Source organism: Ptychodera flava, chromosome 11, assembly GCF_041260155.1.
Source record: "Ptychodera flava strain L36383 chromosome 11, AS_Pfla_20210202, whole genome shotgun sequence".
In the NCBI taxonomy this organism is placed as follows: Eukaryota; Metazoa; Hemichordata; class Enteropneusta; family Ptychoderidae; genus Ptychodera; species Ptychodera flava.
The window spans coordinates 12,671,928-12,690,676 of NC_091938.1; the positions used below are offsets into that span (position 1 = coordinate 12,671,928).

At 37.4% G+C, this 18,749-nt stretch overlaps 1 protein-coding gene across 1 annotated transcript in view; it reads right to left on the bottom strand.

Annotated features, from left to right (window-relative positions):
• Positions 1-5,451: 5,451 nt before the first annotated feature.
• LOC139143047 (uncharacterized) overlaps positions 5,452-18,749 on the bottom strand; it is a 37,674-nt gene continuing 24,376 nt past the window's right edge. The window contains exons 2-5 of the mRNA XM_070713224.1: positions 11,535-11,658; positions 9,297-9,427; positions 8,799-9,002; positions 5,452-7,507 (exon numbers count right to left, since the gene is read on the bottom strand). Coding sequence (XP_070569325.1) covers positions 7,223-7,507; positions 8,799-9,002; positions 9,297-9,427; positions 11,535-11,658 — 744 coding nt within the window. The 3' untranslated portion in view covers positions 5,452-7,222. The remainder of the gene's footprint in view (positions 7,508-8,798; positions 9,003-9,296; positions 9,428-11,534; positions 11,659-18,749) is intronic.

Sequence of the window (18,749 nt, forward strand, 5' to 3'; positions counted from 1 at the left end):
CACGTGATTGAGGTATGACAACTGTTATACTTGACTTATTCAGAGAATTTTTAAAAAGCAGTTTCACATATTTTAGCTGCATATTACATACAGTAAGCCTTGAATTACGAAATATCAAGCATGTCAAAAGTATACACACATACAATAAGAATATCTCTCTCTCTCTCTCTCTCTCTCTCTCTCTCTCTCTCCTCTCTCTCTCTCTCTCTCTCTCTCTCTCTCTCTCTCTCTCTCTCTCTCTGAATGTTAAATAATAATACTTTAAATATTCATATCTCTGTTCGAACCGTATAATTTGGTAGCTGCAGAGTATGACAGTTTTATCATTTCCATTGCACTCCTCGAACCCGTTAAGTTATCGAAAGGGAGCGCTAAAAACAACACATAAACACATCATTAACAGCGTTGTTTCGTGAAACGAGCCCCAGGACCACAATAATATTTGCAAGCCGAGCCTGTTTTCGAAAACCCACGCACAGCAGTTAGTCGTAAAAAAACCAAGAAACGTGTTCATACTCTAAGCTGAGACTGGGAAGTGGCGGTTATGAATAACACTTGCCACTTCTGATTATGAAAAGAGATGAGCGAATAACAGGGTTGATTGGAAAGCAGGAAAGATCTTTCAATCGCCTAATTTGGAAGAAATTAGCCAGTCAATGGCCACCCAGACAGATAAAGTGGAATTTATCCAAAGGACGCCTGGAAACCGCGCAGCATCGACGTATGACGCAAATATGTACCACAGCCTGCTTAACTTCTAATAAACAAATAATTTTACGGGAGCTGCTTTTGATCAAGACATATGGCAGTTGCCAACGGTTAATGAATGGGGTTATCTTGTCTATGCCTGAAAATAATTATGTTTCGAGTTTTCAGGTGAAAAAGCACAATGCAGCTTCTTGCAAAATTAAAAAAGTCTGTTATAAAGCTGTTTCAAGACGGCAAAACTTGCTCATTGGAAAGATAATGGCAGGTAATGAGCTTCGATTGGATTGTGCTCAAAAAATGAGACGTGATGTTAGAAGGCCTGCTTTGATATTGAAAACACGCAGAGATCTGTTCTCTTTCTTGTGTTGCAGTTTATCTTCATTAATTACATTCGGTGATGTATCATTCTAAGGAGCCGTCGCTTGTCAAGAGCGGGGGAGGGCTGTAGGGTATACGGCAAAACGATACATCACCCGGGGAAGAGGCAGGTTACCGCCGGTTCAAGAGGGGAAATTATTCCAATCAAAGATGGACCGACGCATACAAAGGTGGGTAATGCGGCGTGTGTACATTTCATTTAACTAATTCAACACAGTCATTTAACGAAAATCACACGCCTTTTGTGGACCAAAGAGAGTGTCACAGAAACTGACTGCCGTTTTGCAATCAATCTCAATAAGAACACTATTTTGCCTAAAAATGACGATAAATATGTCATTTTGCGTAGACTTTTTGATAAACAACCTGAAGTGACACGCAAAGTTTGCTTAGAAATTGCCTGGTCAACGGAAAATTGCTACAGTCAAGCATTTATGTTCTTGATTTATGCATGGATCAATTCAAAGCGAGCATTTGTATCTTCTTTGACAAATAATGCACAAAACAACACATTCCTGGACCATGGCTATGGGCGATGCCAATTGTACCGAACTTTGAATGACGATCTAACAATATTTTTACTTATAAATATTACTAACATTTTTCGTTGAAAAATATCCTTCAAATATATATATGATATTAATATGTGGTAATGGACTCGTATGTCACAATTTAAAAGATCAAGGGACTGAGAATCCGCGATTTTAGCCGAACACGTGAATTAAACTGAAGATCACGGTATTCTTAATGTTGTAGTAAGAAAGTGGTTATCCATGGTCCCGGCTTTAAAATGCACCAAGAAAGACGTTTATATTTAGGATGACGGAAAGTGAATGTATTGTAACCAGCGTTCGATGGACTTTATGTAACCTTTTCAACAGTACCACGCGCGTTTATACACACTATTAGTGAACCGTCAATGAATTTATTCGTAAAAATACTGTAAATGTATACAATGCGCTAGCTAAGTCCTCTGTTGATTATTTTCCATGCATTCTGAGACAATTTTTGTTCCATACAGGAACCTATGCATACTTAAATCTAAGTCGCCGCTCTACGCGTACGACGCGCAATCGCCATAACAGTACACTTATGTACATACGACAGGAAGGAGAGTTTGCGTAATTGTTTAAGTGCTGCAAAACGTGTCAGGTATATGACAAAGACGCCTTGACATCAGAAGCGAACCTTAATTGGACGAGTGCAACAAGTAGGCCTTGCATTGCAAGTCTGAAGTAGCAATACACCGCTAAACATGAGTCCACGTACACGAGAATTGATGGGCTGTTTACAGCCGGCGCGACAACTATGAAACATTAATTTCGAGGAAAACCTTGCTTTTCGTGGATATTAATTTATAGCCATTCATCATGAGTAAAGAGCTTTCGAAGAGTAATTCGGTTTGCGATCTCAAAAGATCGGTTATATAAAAAACAATAAATCAACTGTCAACCTCAATCCTTTGTTCATATATATATATATATATATATATATATATATATATATATATATATATATATATATTATATATTATATGATATATATATATATATATATATATACATACCAAAACTTGTTTGTATCTTCTCAGAGGGGTAAAGTGCTCGATGAAGGGATGCAGAGCAATATTACAATAAATATGAGAACACATCAAGTATGTTTGGTACCTATTACTCGAGTTTCACGCATACACGCGATCGTCAGATAGGTAGATTTTTATAAAATCTACCTATTTGACGATCGCGTGTATGCGTGAAACTCGAGTAATAGGTACCAAACATACTTGATGTGTTCTCATATTTATTGTATATATATATATAATATATATATATATATATATATATATATATATATATATATATATATATATATATATATATATATATATATATATATATATATATATATATATATACATACCAAAACTTGTTTGTATCTTCTCAGAGGGTTAAAGTGCTCGATGAAGGGATGCAGAGCAATATTACAATAAATATGAGAACACATCAAGTATGTTTGGTACCTATTACTCGGTTTCACGCATACACGCGATCGTCAGATAGGTAGATTTTTATAAAAATCTACCTATTTGACGATCGCGTGTATGCGTGAAACTCGAGTAATAGGTACAAACATACTTGATGTGTTCTCATATTTATTGTATTTATATATATATATATATATATATAGTTATATATATATATATATATATATATATATATATATATATATTAAACAGATACTCATGTCTGCATGTTTATCTGTTTGCATATATGTATGTATGTATGTATGTATACATGTATGTATGTATGTATGTATGTATGTATGTATGTATGTATGTATGTATGTATGTATGTATGTATGTATGTATGTATGTATGTATGTATGTATGTATGTATGTATGTATGTATGTATGTATGTATGTATGTATGTATGTATGTATGTATGTATGTATGTATCAATCAATCTATCTATCTATCTATCTATCTATCTATCTATCTATCTATCTATCCATCTCATTATGCATTTATGTTCATGTATAGATAGACACACACACAAATACAATAAACTGTTGTCGTTACAGGAAAGAAATACAAGATCAAGCAATATCAATAGCAATGCGGTTTGAAGCATGCGTAAATGAGTTTTAGGTTTCTCTGTTCCGATGTATGCGCACATTCATGTCATATTGCGCATGTACGGTTATGTAAAGCATATGTCAGGATAAGTAGGGTTTGCTGAATGTCAGACGTAATTAAAGCGAACGTTGAAGCTGGCAAGTGGTTCACGCCAGCTTTCGTTTTTCACCGACTTGTTCATGAAACATGACTGACACGCGTCAAGCGAGTCTCTCTCCTCGTGATCTTTGCAACCCCAGCGTGTTCCATCACTGCTCACCCCGTTTCGTTTCAAGTCGAGTCCATTAGATTTAATACAACTTACTCTGCAACAGCTGATGGAGGAAGTGGAAGGAAGCGTTGGAAAGAGTGTTAATATGTGAACCCTAGAGACCTTGTCAATCTACTCGAATCTGCATTTGTTGTTAAACGACCTTCCCCAATTTGTTACTTACATAAATGAGAAGTTAAAAGTGATATATTAAGGTAGAACACGCCTCGGGGACAGATATTCGGACTCTCAAACTTTTACAATTCTTTTCTGATCTACACTTGTTGGGGGGGGGGGGGGCTCATTTTAAAGCTCTTGGTATAACAAAACTTTTCACCTCCTTAGTTTCGAAAATTGAACATTTTATTTTTCTTAATAGAGTTAACAAAGGGGTGTCGGCCATTTTGAACTTCAAATATTTGTAAATATTGAGGAATTTGTTTCTCTTGTTCCAAATTTACATGACCCTGATTTTTATTCTTGACTATGAAAGATTCCTCAAGGAAAGTTTGAGCAAAAGTTCAAGTCTTTCACTTTCGAGGCGCATATAACCTTAACGCAAAATGTAGTTTTCACGAATGAGGAATCTCTTTACCATATAGATGAACTATAAATCAAAGCATGGCCTTTGCCTTTTCGAAGTAATGAATAAAAAAAAAATAACAAGAAAATAGACCTTCTGATCAATGCCTCACATAAGAATCCTGCCACTGGCAATTATATTTGTACGTCGGTATAACATTGAGCTGTAATATCTACGCCTACATACGGGCATTAACTAAAAATCAAAGAGGCACAGTACCATATTTCTATCGCATATTCTCCAGCATACGGTGACTGGTGGCATGGCGAACTTCATCAAAAGGTTGGCTAAACTTTGTCAAAACAGGGGTCGAATTTCAGTCTGTTAAGAAAGTATGCGCCTCGAAATCGAAAGACTAAAACTTTTGCTGAAACTTTCCTCAAAGAATCTTTCTACCATTTTCTTTTAAAGTCAAGAATAAAAATCCGGGGTCATCGTGCAAATTTCGGTACTTGAGAAACAAGTTACCTAAGATTGACGGGTATTTGCAATTCAAAATGGCCGCCATTTCTGTGTCAACTCTATGGAGGAAAAAATCCGATTTTCAAAACTCTAAGACAGTGAATTTTTTTTCTTTTTTCCAAGAGCTTTAAAATGAGCCCCCACAAGTGGTAGATAAGAAAAGAATTGGAAAAGTTTGAGAGTCCAAATACCTGTTCTCGACGCGCATTTCTTCAATACTTCTGATAAATGACCGGACTTCGGTCGGTGGCAATACTACTCGACGAGATAAAGAGGGTGCAGCACACTGCGTAAATATTTTCCGAGGAGACTGAACGCACTGCAAGAAATTCCATAAGAACGCTGTGTGCAAAAGAAAGGAGCCCCAAGACGGCACCTGTAAACACGACATCTGAGCAAATCTATTATAAAATCAACAAGAACAAACACCATTTCAATATTGTATGTATTTCTTTATTAACACAGTTCGAATAAATAGGTGCGTCTTAGGACAAAACTACCTTTAGCACGATTGGAACTAATTTGGGGTAATTTGAGAGTGAAGTCTTGTCGGTTTAATCTGCAAATGTGAGCTCATCTGCTTTTCTTTTTAAGTTATACACTTGTTTTAGGAGTAATTTGTAATATTTCAACTTTCTACCCTAACACTTTTGAGAAATTTGAAATATATGAAGATCCAATTATGCCAAATTATTTCCAATCGTGTTCTTTAAAAATATCATGGAAAAAAATTCTCAACAGGTCCACTTTTTTGGTAATCATATCTACCTATCTGAAAAAATATAGATGACTTGCAGGTAATGTTCCGTAAGCACATCTTCTTGCGAAAAAAATTGAGTGACATAAAACAAGTTGGTATGTTGCACAGTTTTGTTTTAATTCACACCATTAATTAAATTGATGGAACTACCGCGATTCCTGCTGACATCTAAGACGCACGGGAAATGCAAAATTCATTGACGATAGGCCCGATGGGAAATTTAGATGTACCTTTCACAGTAACATACTTTAAACATCTGCTCGTTGAGGCAGGCGTGGTATGGGGAACAAAACGAAATCAAAAGTTTGTAATTATACAATATTTCCAGCGATTCACTAATCACTTAATGCGATCACATTGTGTCCAGTTACTGAAACATTCTACTTTGATACTGAATGGTGACAATTGGACGGATTATCCTCTCGGTGAACGTATCTTCATAGTTGAACGACATAACTAATGAAACGATTTGGCAATAAATGTAAATTGTGAATGTGCGTGAAAATACCATTGAAGACTAGTACATTGTCCGTTGACGAGGCCAAAAGATTATGTACCGTACATCAAGATACAAATACACATGCACACGGGTAAAAAATCTGAACAAGCTCGCATTTAAAACGACACCTCGCTCATTTCGAAACTCCCATACGTTTTGAATCATGGATGGTCCTTGCAACGTGTTAACGCATTGTCAAGCATCGATTCCCTTTTTTTTATTCGCATGCAACGGTTCTTGACAAATTTTTGGGGTGCAAAAGTGCAAAGTCGCAATATAAATGATCTAATACGTTTCCCGAATTGTCGGGACACAGGTAGCATCTCTCTCGATGTAAGCGACTCGTTGCCATGACAATTTGTTCACGCCTAATCTATGACAACCAATAACAATCCCGGATCTTTGAAAAAATCGTTCATTTTGATACATATTCTACCATAGTAAATGGCTCCTAATACATGCTATTCTTTACAGAATAGATATAATTTTCTTTACATAACATGTATGATAAAGATTGGTAGGAACAAAGTGCATTATTTGATTTATTTACACAGGTGGCAGTATTTACAAGTGCTCAATTATATACAATGAAAAACAGTTCTGATTGTACTGTTCTCTAGTTTAATGCGCGCGTGTTTTTTTCTCGTATTTTCATAGTGATCGATGTTACTGTGTGCTTGTTGTCGCCCTGTTCATTTAGTTCTGAAGAAATCTGAAATCTGACATCTGAAAGAACATTTCGCGATGTGCGTTCACCAATACATTGCAGAGACAGTTGAAGAATATCAAAAATTAAAGTCATATCATAATTCCTCCGCAGAATATGTTCGCTTCCATGGCTCGGCAACACCTCTAGCCACCACGTGACAGTGTGAACGGGACACATCCAATGGTTTTGAGGCCGGTACTAAGTCCAAGAATGGTATATTGCGCTTAGTAGTTGTTGTTAGCATTGTGTGAACTGAAGATTTGTGTCATAGACAGTGTTGTCCTGACAGTCCATAAGCCTGTATGTGACAGTTTGATTGGTCGTGGAGTGTATCCTGACATCGGTAGGCAAGGTGATCGGGCTGGCGGCAGCAGGCACCGTGAAGAAATTGCTGTAAAGTCCGCTCGTACCCCGTAATAAGTTGTACCATTGCGAGTTTTTTAGAATCTCGAGGGATGCAATCGGATGCAGCGTATCGTAGGTAACAAGTCCATAGAAACCAAACATGCATGGGTCCATCATCTGATGAAATAGAGAAATTTGCATAAATCGGAAGTGGCAACACGACAACGCTGTTCCATTGTTCCACGAAATAAACAACTTCACAATTTGTGACAATACTGGCGACATACAAACAACTACCATATTGAATTTTAGCACACCAAACACAGTAGAAAAATAGAAATAAACTGTCGGACATGCGAATCCAAGATAAGTAACCGCACTGAAATGTGGTTTTTGGATATGTACTCTTATCAGATATAAACATTGAGTCAATTGCTTTTTAGCTGTAAGCAGACAACCGTCTTACAATCTGTCCACTCGATACTTTGTATTCGTCAGAATATGCAAATCAAATAATTATTACTCATTATCCGTAGAGACTAATTATTAATATAAAGAAGTGAACTGTTGCTTATAATTTGCATAAGGCAAACATAAGTCGTTATATGTAAAATATTCCTTTTTCCTCTTTTGTTTCATAAACTATCTAGTCTATCTGACATTCGACAACAAGCTGTTTCATTTGAAATCTGAAAAAATGTCATTTCTTGGCCATTTTTGGTTAATTCCACCCCAAACCCCTCTCTCCTGCCCACTGAGTGACCACACAACTGAACTGGTAACTGAGTCTCCTTTGTGTGAACTTAGACCCTTGGATCAATTGTGTAAACTGATCGCTAGGCTAACAAAGACATGCTGCAGCCTAAAGGCTGAGGAATATTCTTTTCGTGAGGAAAAAAAATAATTTATAGTTTGTCAATCCCATCTATACCTACTTTGCCCCGGAAGAACGACGTACTCATAGTTCTATATTATGAATGCACCTTTTCTGAGAACTTTTGTGAGAGTACTTAAGCAAATAATAACGAACGAATTTAGACACATGAATGCTATCAACAAAACGTCCAAGAGAATATAATACTTGAAACACGATTTTAACTAATTTGGGATAATTGGATGGTGAAGTAATGCCGATTTAATGTACAAATGTAAGCTCATCTGCTTTTTTTTACATTACACACTTGTTTTTATGAGTAATTTGTATTATTCAACTATCTTGCACCCAACACTTTTGGGAAATTTAAAAGGTGTAAAAATCCAATTATCCTAAATTAGCTCCAATTGTGTTTTTGAAACTCATGCCTGCGTTTTCCATTTGGTAATGGTAAGCGCAATTTAACAGTTTACTTCCATGTATTTCTGCAGCATATCACGCGTAATAGGTATTCTCAAGGGCCAGACATAAACACTCTAATTTAAACTGATTTGATTATATTAATATTTTTCGATAAACGTAGAGAATATACACCTTCATTTTAATGAATCCGACATCCGGGCATGCTACTGGTAGTGACGTCACTGAAAATGAGCCGCTTGTGTCGTTTGCAATGATAGCCTTTACGTCCTCGGTCACCATCATGTCTTCGCTGGTCGTACATCCGGGACAATCGGATAGCACTTTTACCACAGCAGTCCCTGTTGGTCCGGTCAACTCCAGGCAAGCCCCGCACACCTACCATATTGTAATTGAAAGAAAAAATATTTCTGTAAAGAAGCAGGATTTCGTTAAAGTTACTTTTTTACTTTGTTAAGTGAATGATAATACGCTTTGTTATAAAGTAGCCGGGCTTGGCTTTGTCAACAATGGAAAAGTTAAGCACACTATGTAAACACTCGACTCATGTGGAATATCCATTTGCAAAAGTCAAACTTACTTATTATAATTGCCAACTTTATTTGTAAATTATAATATAATCAAATGTTTATAATGTATGTTTGTACTTATAGGGAAAATAATAGAACATACATCGGTGTCTTGAAAATCCTTCATGGCCGCCATCATTCCATCCGGGTCAGTCAGTGTGTTGCAAGGCTGACTCGTGATGGCGTTATCAACGTTTACATTATAGACGGACGGAGGACCTAAACAACCGTATACTGCCAGAAAAAAGAAAGAAGGTAAAAGTTAAATTTTTGACTATTCATCTTAATAACATAAAATATCAGGCTAAGGGCGTTATAAGAATTTTGGGAATTCAGAAATACGCGAATGAAAATATTAGGTACTGAACAATTTGAAGAGTCTCAACACATGGATAAATACGAAATTTGGTGTATTGTAGCGTGCTAGGACGGCATGTTGCCTTCACACTTCTGATTGAGCAGTTTCATGCTGGAACAGACAGTTGGTTGAATGTTACGCACCAGTATGGGACATAAAATCTATAGCACGCGGAGTGATACTTGATAGTGAGCGAATGATTAAAACAACCGTATCACACACGTTACGCACCAGTGTGAGACACACAATATATAACACGCTGAGTGGGATGTCTAAGCTTACTTGCCAATGAGTGAGTTAGTGATATAAAGCAATCATATTACAACGGTATAAAAGGTTACGTCAGGTTATGTCACATACAACACTTCTGTTGTAAAGACAAATACATTTAATGCACCCGGTCACAGTGAAGGGACAACAACTGTATCTTTTGATGCTATTTTCATTTTTCTTCCATAAATTGGGTACACTTCTACTACCCTGACTCCCTCAGTGTAATGAAAAGTATTTGCCTTTCAAAGACAGTGCATTATGTAGAATGTGCAACGAGATGCAAATTTTGTTACTAGAGAAGCAGATTACCTGACGTTTACCGATATTTGAAATTAAAAATGGCCGCCATCCCTGTGTTAACTCTAGGGGGAAAATTACATTTTGGATTTCGAAAAACAAAGACTGGGAAAAGTTTTCTATCTCCAACAGCTTTAAAATGAGGCCTCCTCCCACAAGTAGTAGATCAGAAAATAATTGTAGAAATTTGAGAATCCAAATGTCTGTGTCCGAGGCGCGTTCTACCTTAATCGTCAGCAATAATATAAGACATTATACACATAGATAGTATTGACTGGTTGAACACTCTGCATTTCGATATGACTTCTGGGGTAGCAAAAGAAACTGTGATTTTCAAAGCGAACAAAATTACTGGAAATGACTCAAAAAGTTACCGTGAATGGAGCTTTTAAACAATTCCGGGCGCCTTAATAACCTATGACCTAGCGTAAATGGTAAGGCACCATTCATTTGCGTCACCAGGTTAATAGAAAGTGATCGGCAACCTTTCGTCGTGTTAATTCGGGGATTTACAAAAGTAGTTCATGTTATTACTCGACAAGCATTGACATCGCGACGAGAGCGAACGGCCGAGGACGTAAAAATGAGTGTATCATGTAGATAAACTTTATATCGTGTAGTGATGGCGGTAAAACTGCGTCATCATGATCTGAGTCGACGACTCCTTAAAGCGAGGACAGGTCTAAATGTACACAATGCTATAATAACAGTGTTAATGTTGTTAGTATACTTAAAAGTGTTCCATAAAAGGTTGGCTGGGGCTAAGGAGTAACCAACATTGAATTAGAATCTCCCGGTGGTTCAGAATATTAAAGGTGTTTAAGTCGGTAGAACGTCGGTAGAGTCAAAGGGATAAGAAATTTCAGTTTTGGAATTTGTAACACGTATACTGTGTATTTTCACTGGGTGCAATGACCCAGCTTCTCGTTAGACTTCACAAATCACGTTGGGACGTCAGGTGTTCACGTTCAGTACAACAACACAGGTTATATTAAGTACATGTTGACAACTACAAGGTGTGCAATGACGGGCACAAATCTTACATAATGGCTTGTATGTTGGTGTCTTGATGGATAGATATACCGTAACATTACACCATGCAATATGCGACCGTTATATAGCTTATTATGACCTGCTATTCTAAAGTCTTTCCGTAAACACTGACAAAGCTATTTTAAGTCCGGATATGAATTCGCAATGAATTATATTGATTCGTTTAAACATAGTTTTGATAATGTCCACTATCCGCAACAGATATTTTGATATCGCGTCAGATGTGTAAATAATATCGTGAAAATACCAAAGCAATCATTTCTTGGCCTATTTGCCACTCTCGGGTATCAGAGAGACATACAAAGGTATGGGAAATTGCTGCGATAGAAATATCGATGACAGCAATTGGCAAGATGTTACCTGCTTCTTCACACCGCGAACCAGTATACTCCATTGAGCAGTGGCAAATAAACCCATTCGAACTGCAGTCTGCTGCGCATGCTCCGCCGTTGAAACAAGCACCATCTGGGCATCCACCGCCGGACTGCAGAGGAAAAGATAGAGCGTTACATTAGACACATAAACTTCTCTTCGTTTGAATAATATGACTAGATGCTATGCAAGAACATGAGCCATGTATATCTTTTGATAATGTCCAATCGATTGCGCGCTGGAACGTTGGTAATATACTGTTTTAAATTTTCGTGAGGTAAATGAAATAACTGATTATTTTCCATCGATGAGAGTGAGCCAGGTTTCGTGTTTTATTTTAAAGAATCTCTTGCAATTGTACCCATAATTTCTGAACAAACATCAACGATTCTACAACGACAAAGTCATGATCACTGTCTGCAGTCCACGATTTGCTTAATTTTTTACAAAGTTACGGTTAACCCAAAGATCCAATTTGAAAAACTATATTTCCTGATGGATCTTTTGAAATGTCGACTGACACGTCCCAACGTAATGTACCACAGGTCTTGCCTTGTATTTTTTTTCAACATCAGATAATATGCATATTAGCAACTTTTGGCGGCAAATATTTTTTGCAATAAAAGCAAAGCTACATGTAGCGGTCACTAATTTGAGCAAGGTTTGTCTAAGAAGTATGATTTTTCTCAGTATCTAGAATGGGTGTCACACAGCGTTCAACGTTGTATGGAAAACCGTTCTGAAACAAAATGTCGACTGGCAACCTGCGCACAAACACGCAATTGCAGTGATATCAATGAACTGTACAAGAGCGTTTTATTGTACGAGTTTCAAAAGGAAGTCTTACAGGGCTGCCACAGTATGAAGTAATTATAATTGCCCCAATACTATGCACTGTTCCACTTTCCACTGTCATTTAGTGTGAATGAGCACTTAGGAAGAAATCTGCATGACCCGGTTACCCACATCAAACCTTTCGTAAAAGGGAGATCGCACACGTGGTTATTGTTGGAGAATTCTTTTATTTGTAAGCGATTGGTTCGCATACGCAAAATCCAACGATATGTCACTCAAGACGGATTTATGGTTTTGTGAAAAGAATATAATAAATCGTTCTGCGGGGGATAATTCGTTTTGGAGAATGGAGTAATATTGTTTTCCTATCGTCGACAAGATTGGCTCGATACATACGCTGTCGCGTCGAGTTCCGATTCATCGGGCAACTAATGGTACGATAGAGATCCAATTTGCGATCGGCTGTATTGACGATATTGGTTTAGTTAATTGAGCTTTCAATCAAAGCGCTCAATCTTCTCAACGCAACAGACTCTATCGGGATATCATAGCGAGCGACTGAAGTAAACAGCTACAGTATCGAAATTAAATTTCCATATGAAATCTGTCCATGGGCATACGTGGCATGTTTAAGGCACTTAATCAACATTGCTCTACGAAAGGTTACATATTTTACAATATATATGCAGTCTATATAATCTAGAATGGGCAATATTAATGCTTAATACATGTATTATATTTTGAAACTCTAGTAAGTATAGCTCTTGTTGATTTTGTTGCGTGCGTTCGCTTGTCTGACGTTTACCATTTAATGCTATTAATTCATATCGTTAACTTTCAATCTACACGCGACGATTTCTCGACTTAGCTTAACACGTTCATTTCACTCGCGCCTTTTCCGACCTCATATAGAGGAAATTATTCATTGACTATCGTTCCATAAGAGCGCTCCTTCATTCGAAGTTTTTAAACCTTTTGTGGTGATTTTAGTTTATCCAATCAACGTTTGGTTAGCTCGTGGCTTTTTCATGTAAAAGTACAAGTGTCTTTTCAACTCTCCCTGTTTCCACATTGTTTCGCGAAGAAGAAATAGATATGGAAAACAATGCCCCGCTCCCACTATTAGGTGCTCAAAGTTATACACATACACACTATATATTATATATATATATATATATATATATATAATATATATATATATATATATATATATATATATATATATTTGTACATTGGTATTCTTACTTATCGCTATCAAGATTCAAGATCCCTCTGTGCGTTCTCTCTCTCCCCTATCTGTCTCTCTGTGTCTGTCTGTTTGTCTGTCTGTCTGTTTGTCTGCCTGCCTGCCTAAGTGTTCATCCGTCTCTCTTTCATGATTGCCGATCTACACAACACAGAAGAGAAGCCGGGAGAGAGTGGGCGAGGAAGAGGGGGCGGAGGGGAGATAGGGAGAAGGGCATTTTTATTTAATTTGAAATTGACAACTGCACACAGGCCAAGTTTACATCCATTTGATCAATTTCACAGCAAAACAAGTGAGCAGTTTGCGTGCATTGGTTAACACACAGACAAATAGTACAGACTGGAAACATGCCTTTTGTTCCATGGTCGTCTCGGTAGACTATTGGCTTTTCATATTAAAATGAGCTTCAAAGATGTTAAACTTTTTGGAGGTTTTGTTTGTGGTTGATAATTGCACGAGATTATGCGAAAAATACGACGAGATGGCATCGTACTGCCAGTCGCGTAGCAACCATAGTTACTTTGTGAGCTCTCAGGCCGGAAACACTGCTTCACGCCAATCAAAACATAACACGCAAGCAGTTTCATAAACATGTCCTTCCTTGACGCACGTGTAAAAGACGGTATGACTGACCGTAAACCATTGAGTAAAACCAGACAGTATCGATAAAAGACTTTCAAATTTGGTTCAAACACACTCATTATATATTCATAAAAATATGAGAGGAATTTTAAAACGGTAAAACTCACTTTCCTGAAGCTCAAAACACTCCCGTTTTCGCCAGCACGTCAATTCCGCTCAGCACCACACGACAACAACAACACAAACTTTGCTAAACATACTTTCGCTTAACAATTGGCGAAAATCCGAAAATTACCGAAGGATGCATGGTCGGCACTCTTCGGAAAAGAGAGGCGAGAGTAACCTGAGGCGAGGCGAACATGGATGGGTTACGTAACCGCTTCACGCCTTAAACAATACCCGTTGCGAATCTTCGTATGTTTCTCTGTGGGTTAACAGCAGGGATGACAAATTTAATTGCAAAGAAACCCGCTCATGATGGGTCATCTGTGGTATCGATGTGGGCGTGCAGGTTTATGAATATATAAATTATGTAAAATTTATTGGCGGTTAACTTGAAGCTCATACAACAAAAATGTCGAAGGTTACAGCAAGAAATATTCCAGGTGTTACCGACTAAAATGGGAAAGTTTTGATGATTTTACCAGCTGACAGACACTGTTTTATCCATCCGCGAAAATGCACACGGTCATTCACACACTGATATTGATCTAGAAACAAGTGCAACATCATTACTCAGGATATGATTCTTCCTTCGACGAGCAATATTGTGTACTGGTATAGCTCATCATAGTGCCATAAACATTCGCCTTGCAATAAAAAAAAATGATGCGGCGCCAAGCCAAACACTTCAAAGAAACAACTTTACACAGCAGAGCACGGAAGTGTGGAGTATTTTAAATGACTCCCTGAGCCTCAATCGAGCGTATATGATATACCTACAAGTTAACTGCTGGCGATAAAAACGCGTGACGGGGTTACATATATTTCTCTCTGAAGTGGGAGTGATGTAGGAGGTCAAGGATATCAACTGAACTTGAAGCATAAGGTAGCAGTCGTACCACCGTCGAGGCGATTTGTTCTTAATTATCGGATTGGTTAGATTTAAGGTGGATTTATAGCGTGGCTATAGCGTGAAAGACAAGGGTTTGGTAATCGCATTTTATTGACAACGTCCGTGTTTGGCATTCATTCAATAATTCAGTGAAGCCGACATTGATAAAACTGCGGTTGGTCACCAAGTTGTATTAACAGTAGGCTAGGGACAGAATACAGATTAGTTAGTCACTGGTGACGAATTTTACAGTCGTCCATACGAAGGAAAGCTAGAAGCCATGATCAAATTTATATTTGGACCATAACTACGTTATGAAAGTCCAATAATAAGACCGCTAAGCGATGTAAACCCTTTCTACAACCTTTTTTCCAGCCGATGGCGTCCAAAAAGGGCAAAGTCACATTTTTATGACATCATCTTAGCTGCTTTAGAGACTTCATTATTCAAAATTGTATGTTTCTGATGAAATACAGATCTTAAAATATATGAGGCTTCAAAACTACCCGTTCCATACATTAGAGGCAATAATGTATGGGAGGATAACTTTGATAAATTTGAGCGACGAACGCCCTCGAGAATGACTTTGTTTTGAAAATTGCACCTGTATCGTTTTAAAATTTGCGTACGTGTTATGGATTTGTTTGCTGTGCATGCATACTGAATCTGTCTGAGTCTGATCGCATCGTAAATTCGACGAGCTGTGCCAATTGAAATCGTGTGATCTTTGCAATACGACTTTTTAAGCATTCAACCGCAATTATTATGAAAAACTGCGAATATACATGGCACGGTGAAAATTGCACTCGTAAAACGAACACTTACAGGGGTGCTCTCAGAACTTCAATTTTACCGTATTTGTAGGCACCTCGCTGGGAGGGGCAGTTCTAAGTGCTCCCGTACAAAGATCAACCTCTCTTTGATAATATCTGTGAATTATAATGGTGCAAAATCCCAGAGAACTGATTAATGCGCCCCAGGGAAGTTACATAATTTAACCGAAAGTGTTAAATCTGACATATCAGCGACAAAGGTTAATATATAACACGTCGCCCTTACTTGCCATCAGTTTTTCCAAATAATGTCTTAGAATTACTCCCCGATCTCCACACTTTACACTTATACGTTGTATACAATATTATCTTTATCTTGTCAGTTTAACACATATTGATACACCGTCCTTTCTCTGTAGCAATTACTCCCCCAAGATGATTTTCCGGCTATTCGCCATCTGTTTTAACTTGCTTCCTTGTCCTGTAACCACTTTTTACTAAACTCCTCCTGTTAGTGGGATGAATGTGGTTTTAAACTATATCATGTCCATGTAGGAGGTCGAAATAAATAAATAAATCAATCAATAAATAAATAAATAAATAAACAGTCTATGGGCTCCAATATTTGTGGAGCAATGTATCATATCCGGAGGTTGATCTTCATGGCACTTAAGCGACACTGGCTATAGGTTTCGGATTATTTCACCATCTAAATAATTCACATTATTTAACCGTTATGCGTGCAATGATTGGGGAGCAGTCGATCGTGAACGATGGTTTTATGTTGTCAGGTTCTGTAGTAAAAAAGATGGTGCACTTAGACAAAGATATTCCGACGATATGTATTGCCAGCCAAAGAAATACCAACAAACTAACTTATCCTGTCATTTAATACAACGTCCACCTGCTAAAAACTGGCATTGTAGCTTTGCCGATGAGAGAGCGATGGTTTACTGGCCAGATGTTCTTTTTAAGTGTAGCAGTTTCAAATGACAATAAGACATGCTTGTTATCTAGTACTCAATTAAATAAACCAATCTAAGATATACTTTGATGGGAACCATACACTCCTTTTACGTCATTTGCATGCAATGGGTTGCACCCAAACCCTGCTTTGTTCCAACCTACACGAAATGTCGGCGTGATGCTACATATGGTATAGATGTACTGGAACGATATCTATGCGACGCAAGATTTGCATTTAAAGAGGTTCCTTAACTATGCAATCACAGATGTCGCTATTTCATTTGCAATGTGCTACTATTCAAAAAAGTCAATTTGATGACACAAGCCGTAAGTGGGTTCTTCAAAATTAGAAGAGAAACCTAAGATTGATGCATGAGTTACGTTATAAAATCTACGTTCAATTATGATTTCTCCAGTTCATGTTGGTGAATAGTTCTGCGATTGCACTGTCTCAGACGCAAGGAATGTATGGATATGCCACTCGCAGCATGCGCCCAATTTTCATGCAATATTACGAATACATATTTTGTTGTATTGAGATAATGTATATGGCAAATATAACATAACGTTCATATATATATATAATATATATATATATATATATATATATATATATATATATATATATATATATATATATATATATATATATATATTGCCCTTCATCAGTCACGACAACATGATGTCATTTCGGGTCATAACATGATCATCAATAATCAATTTAGAAAAAACTCGCGAGAGCGAAAAACTAGCATTCCCCTCTTCAGTTGTGACAAGTCCTCCACGCCTTCGTCGAAATTATCAGGCTGGTATGCAAAATGCTTTACAATGGGTAAACCATTTACACTGTATAGGAAACACCTTTATGCAATTCTAATGCATAGAGGTTGCAGGCAAGACCACATCTGTAAAAGCAAGAAGATGCCGAAGAAAATTACCAGTGCATCAACTACTATAACTTAACAATGTTTAAGTGAAATAGGTGGAAAACATTCCGTCATGTCACCTGCTGTTAGAAGGGTAGTATTAAATCGCACCATAGGTTTCAATCATCTCCGTTTATCAGTGTCCTTCAAATATCTTTTAAGTTATTTACCACATCCGGGAAATGCCCAATTTCAGCGCGCAGGGCTGATATATTTTTTTCATATTCACAAAACAGTAAAATTGAATAAAAACGTGCGGCTGAAAGTAAATGTACGACTAATGTAGCAATTGGCGGTCGATTTATTTAATGGGACAATAAATGTTTCTGTTCCGCTTGTGAAAAATATCGCAGTAATATCGACCGGAGGTTCGTCAAGTTCCGCCTCAAGATGACCGCGCGTGCAAAAATACAAATTGACAGCATTTCATCGGTCAACTCCTGCGAACCGAGATCTGCAATTCGAAAATAACAAGATGGGCAACCATCAGGCACATGGTTTTATGCCCGACTGACGGGTAAAGGATTTTTTGTTCTATGCTCCGACAATCACCGTTATGCAATTTGCTCGAAAATGCAGTGGTTATCTGTTGTGTGTATAAAGCGAAGCGGGCTAAATGTTGTTGCACAAAGGATCATCAAATCGAAGTAGACAGCATAAAAGCCGGACATTTGTGTAATTATTCCTGAGAATCTAACAATTCAAATTTATCAGTACTAAGATTACAGAGATGGCAGACAATATACAAGAGCCGAAAGGCAGTTTATCACAACATATAACCGTAAATACCTACTTTGCTGTGCATGACATCATTTTTATCAATTTAAAAGCAGTGGTGCTCTATCTACATTGACTAACTCA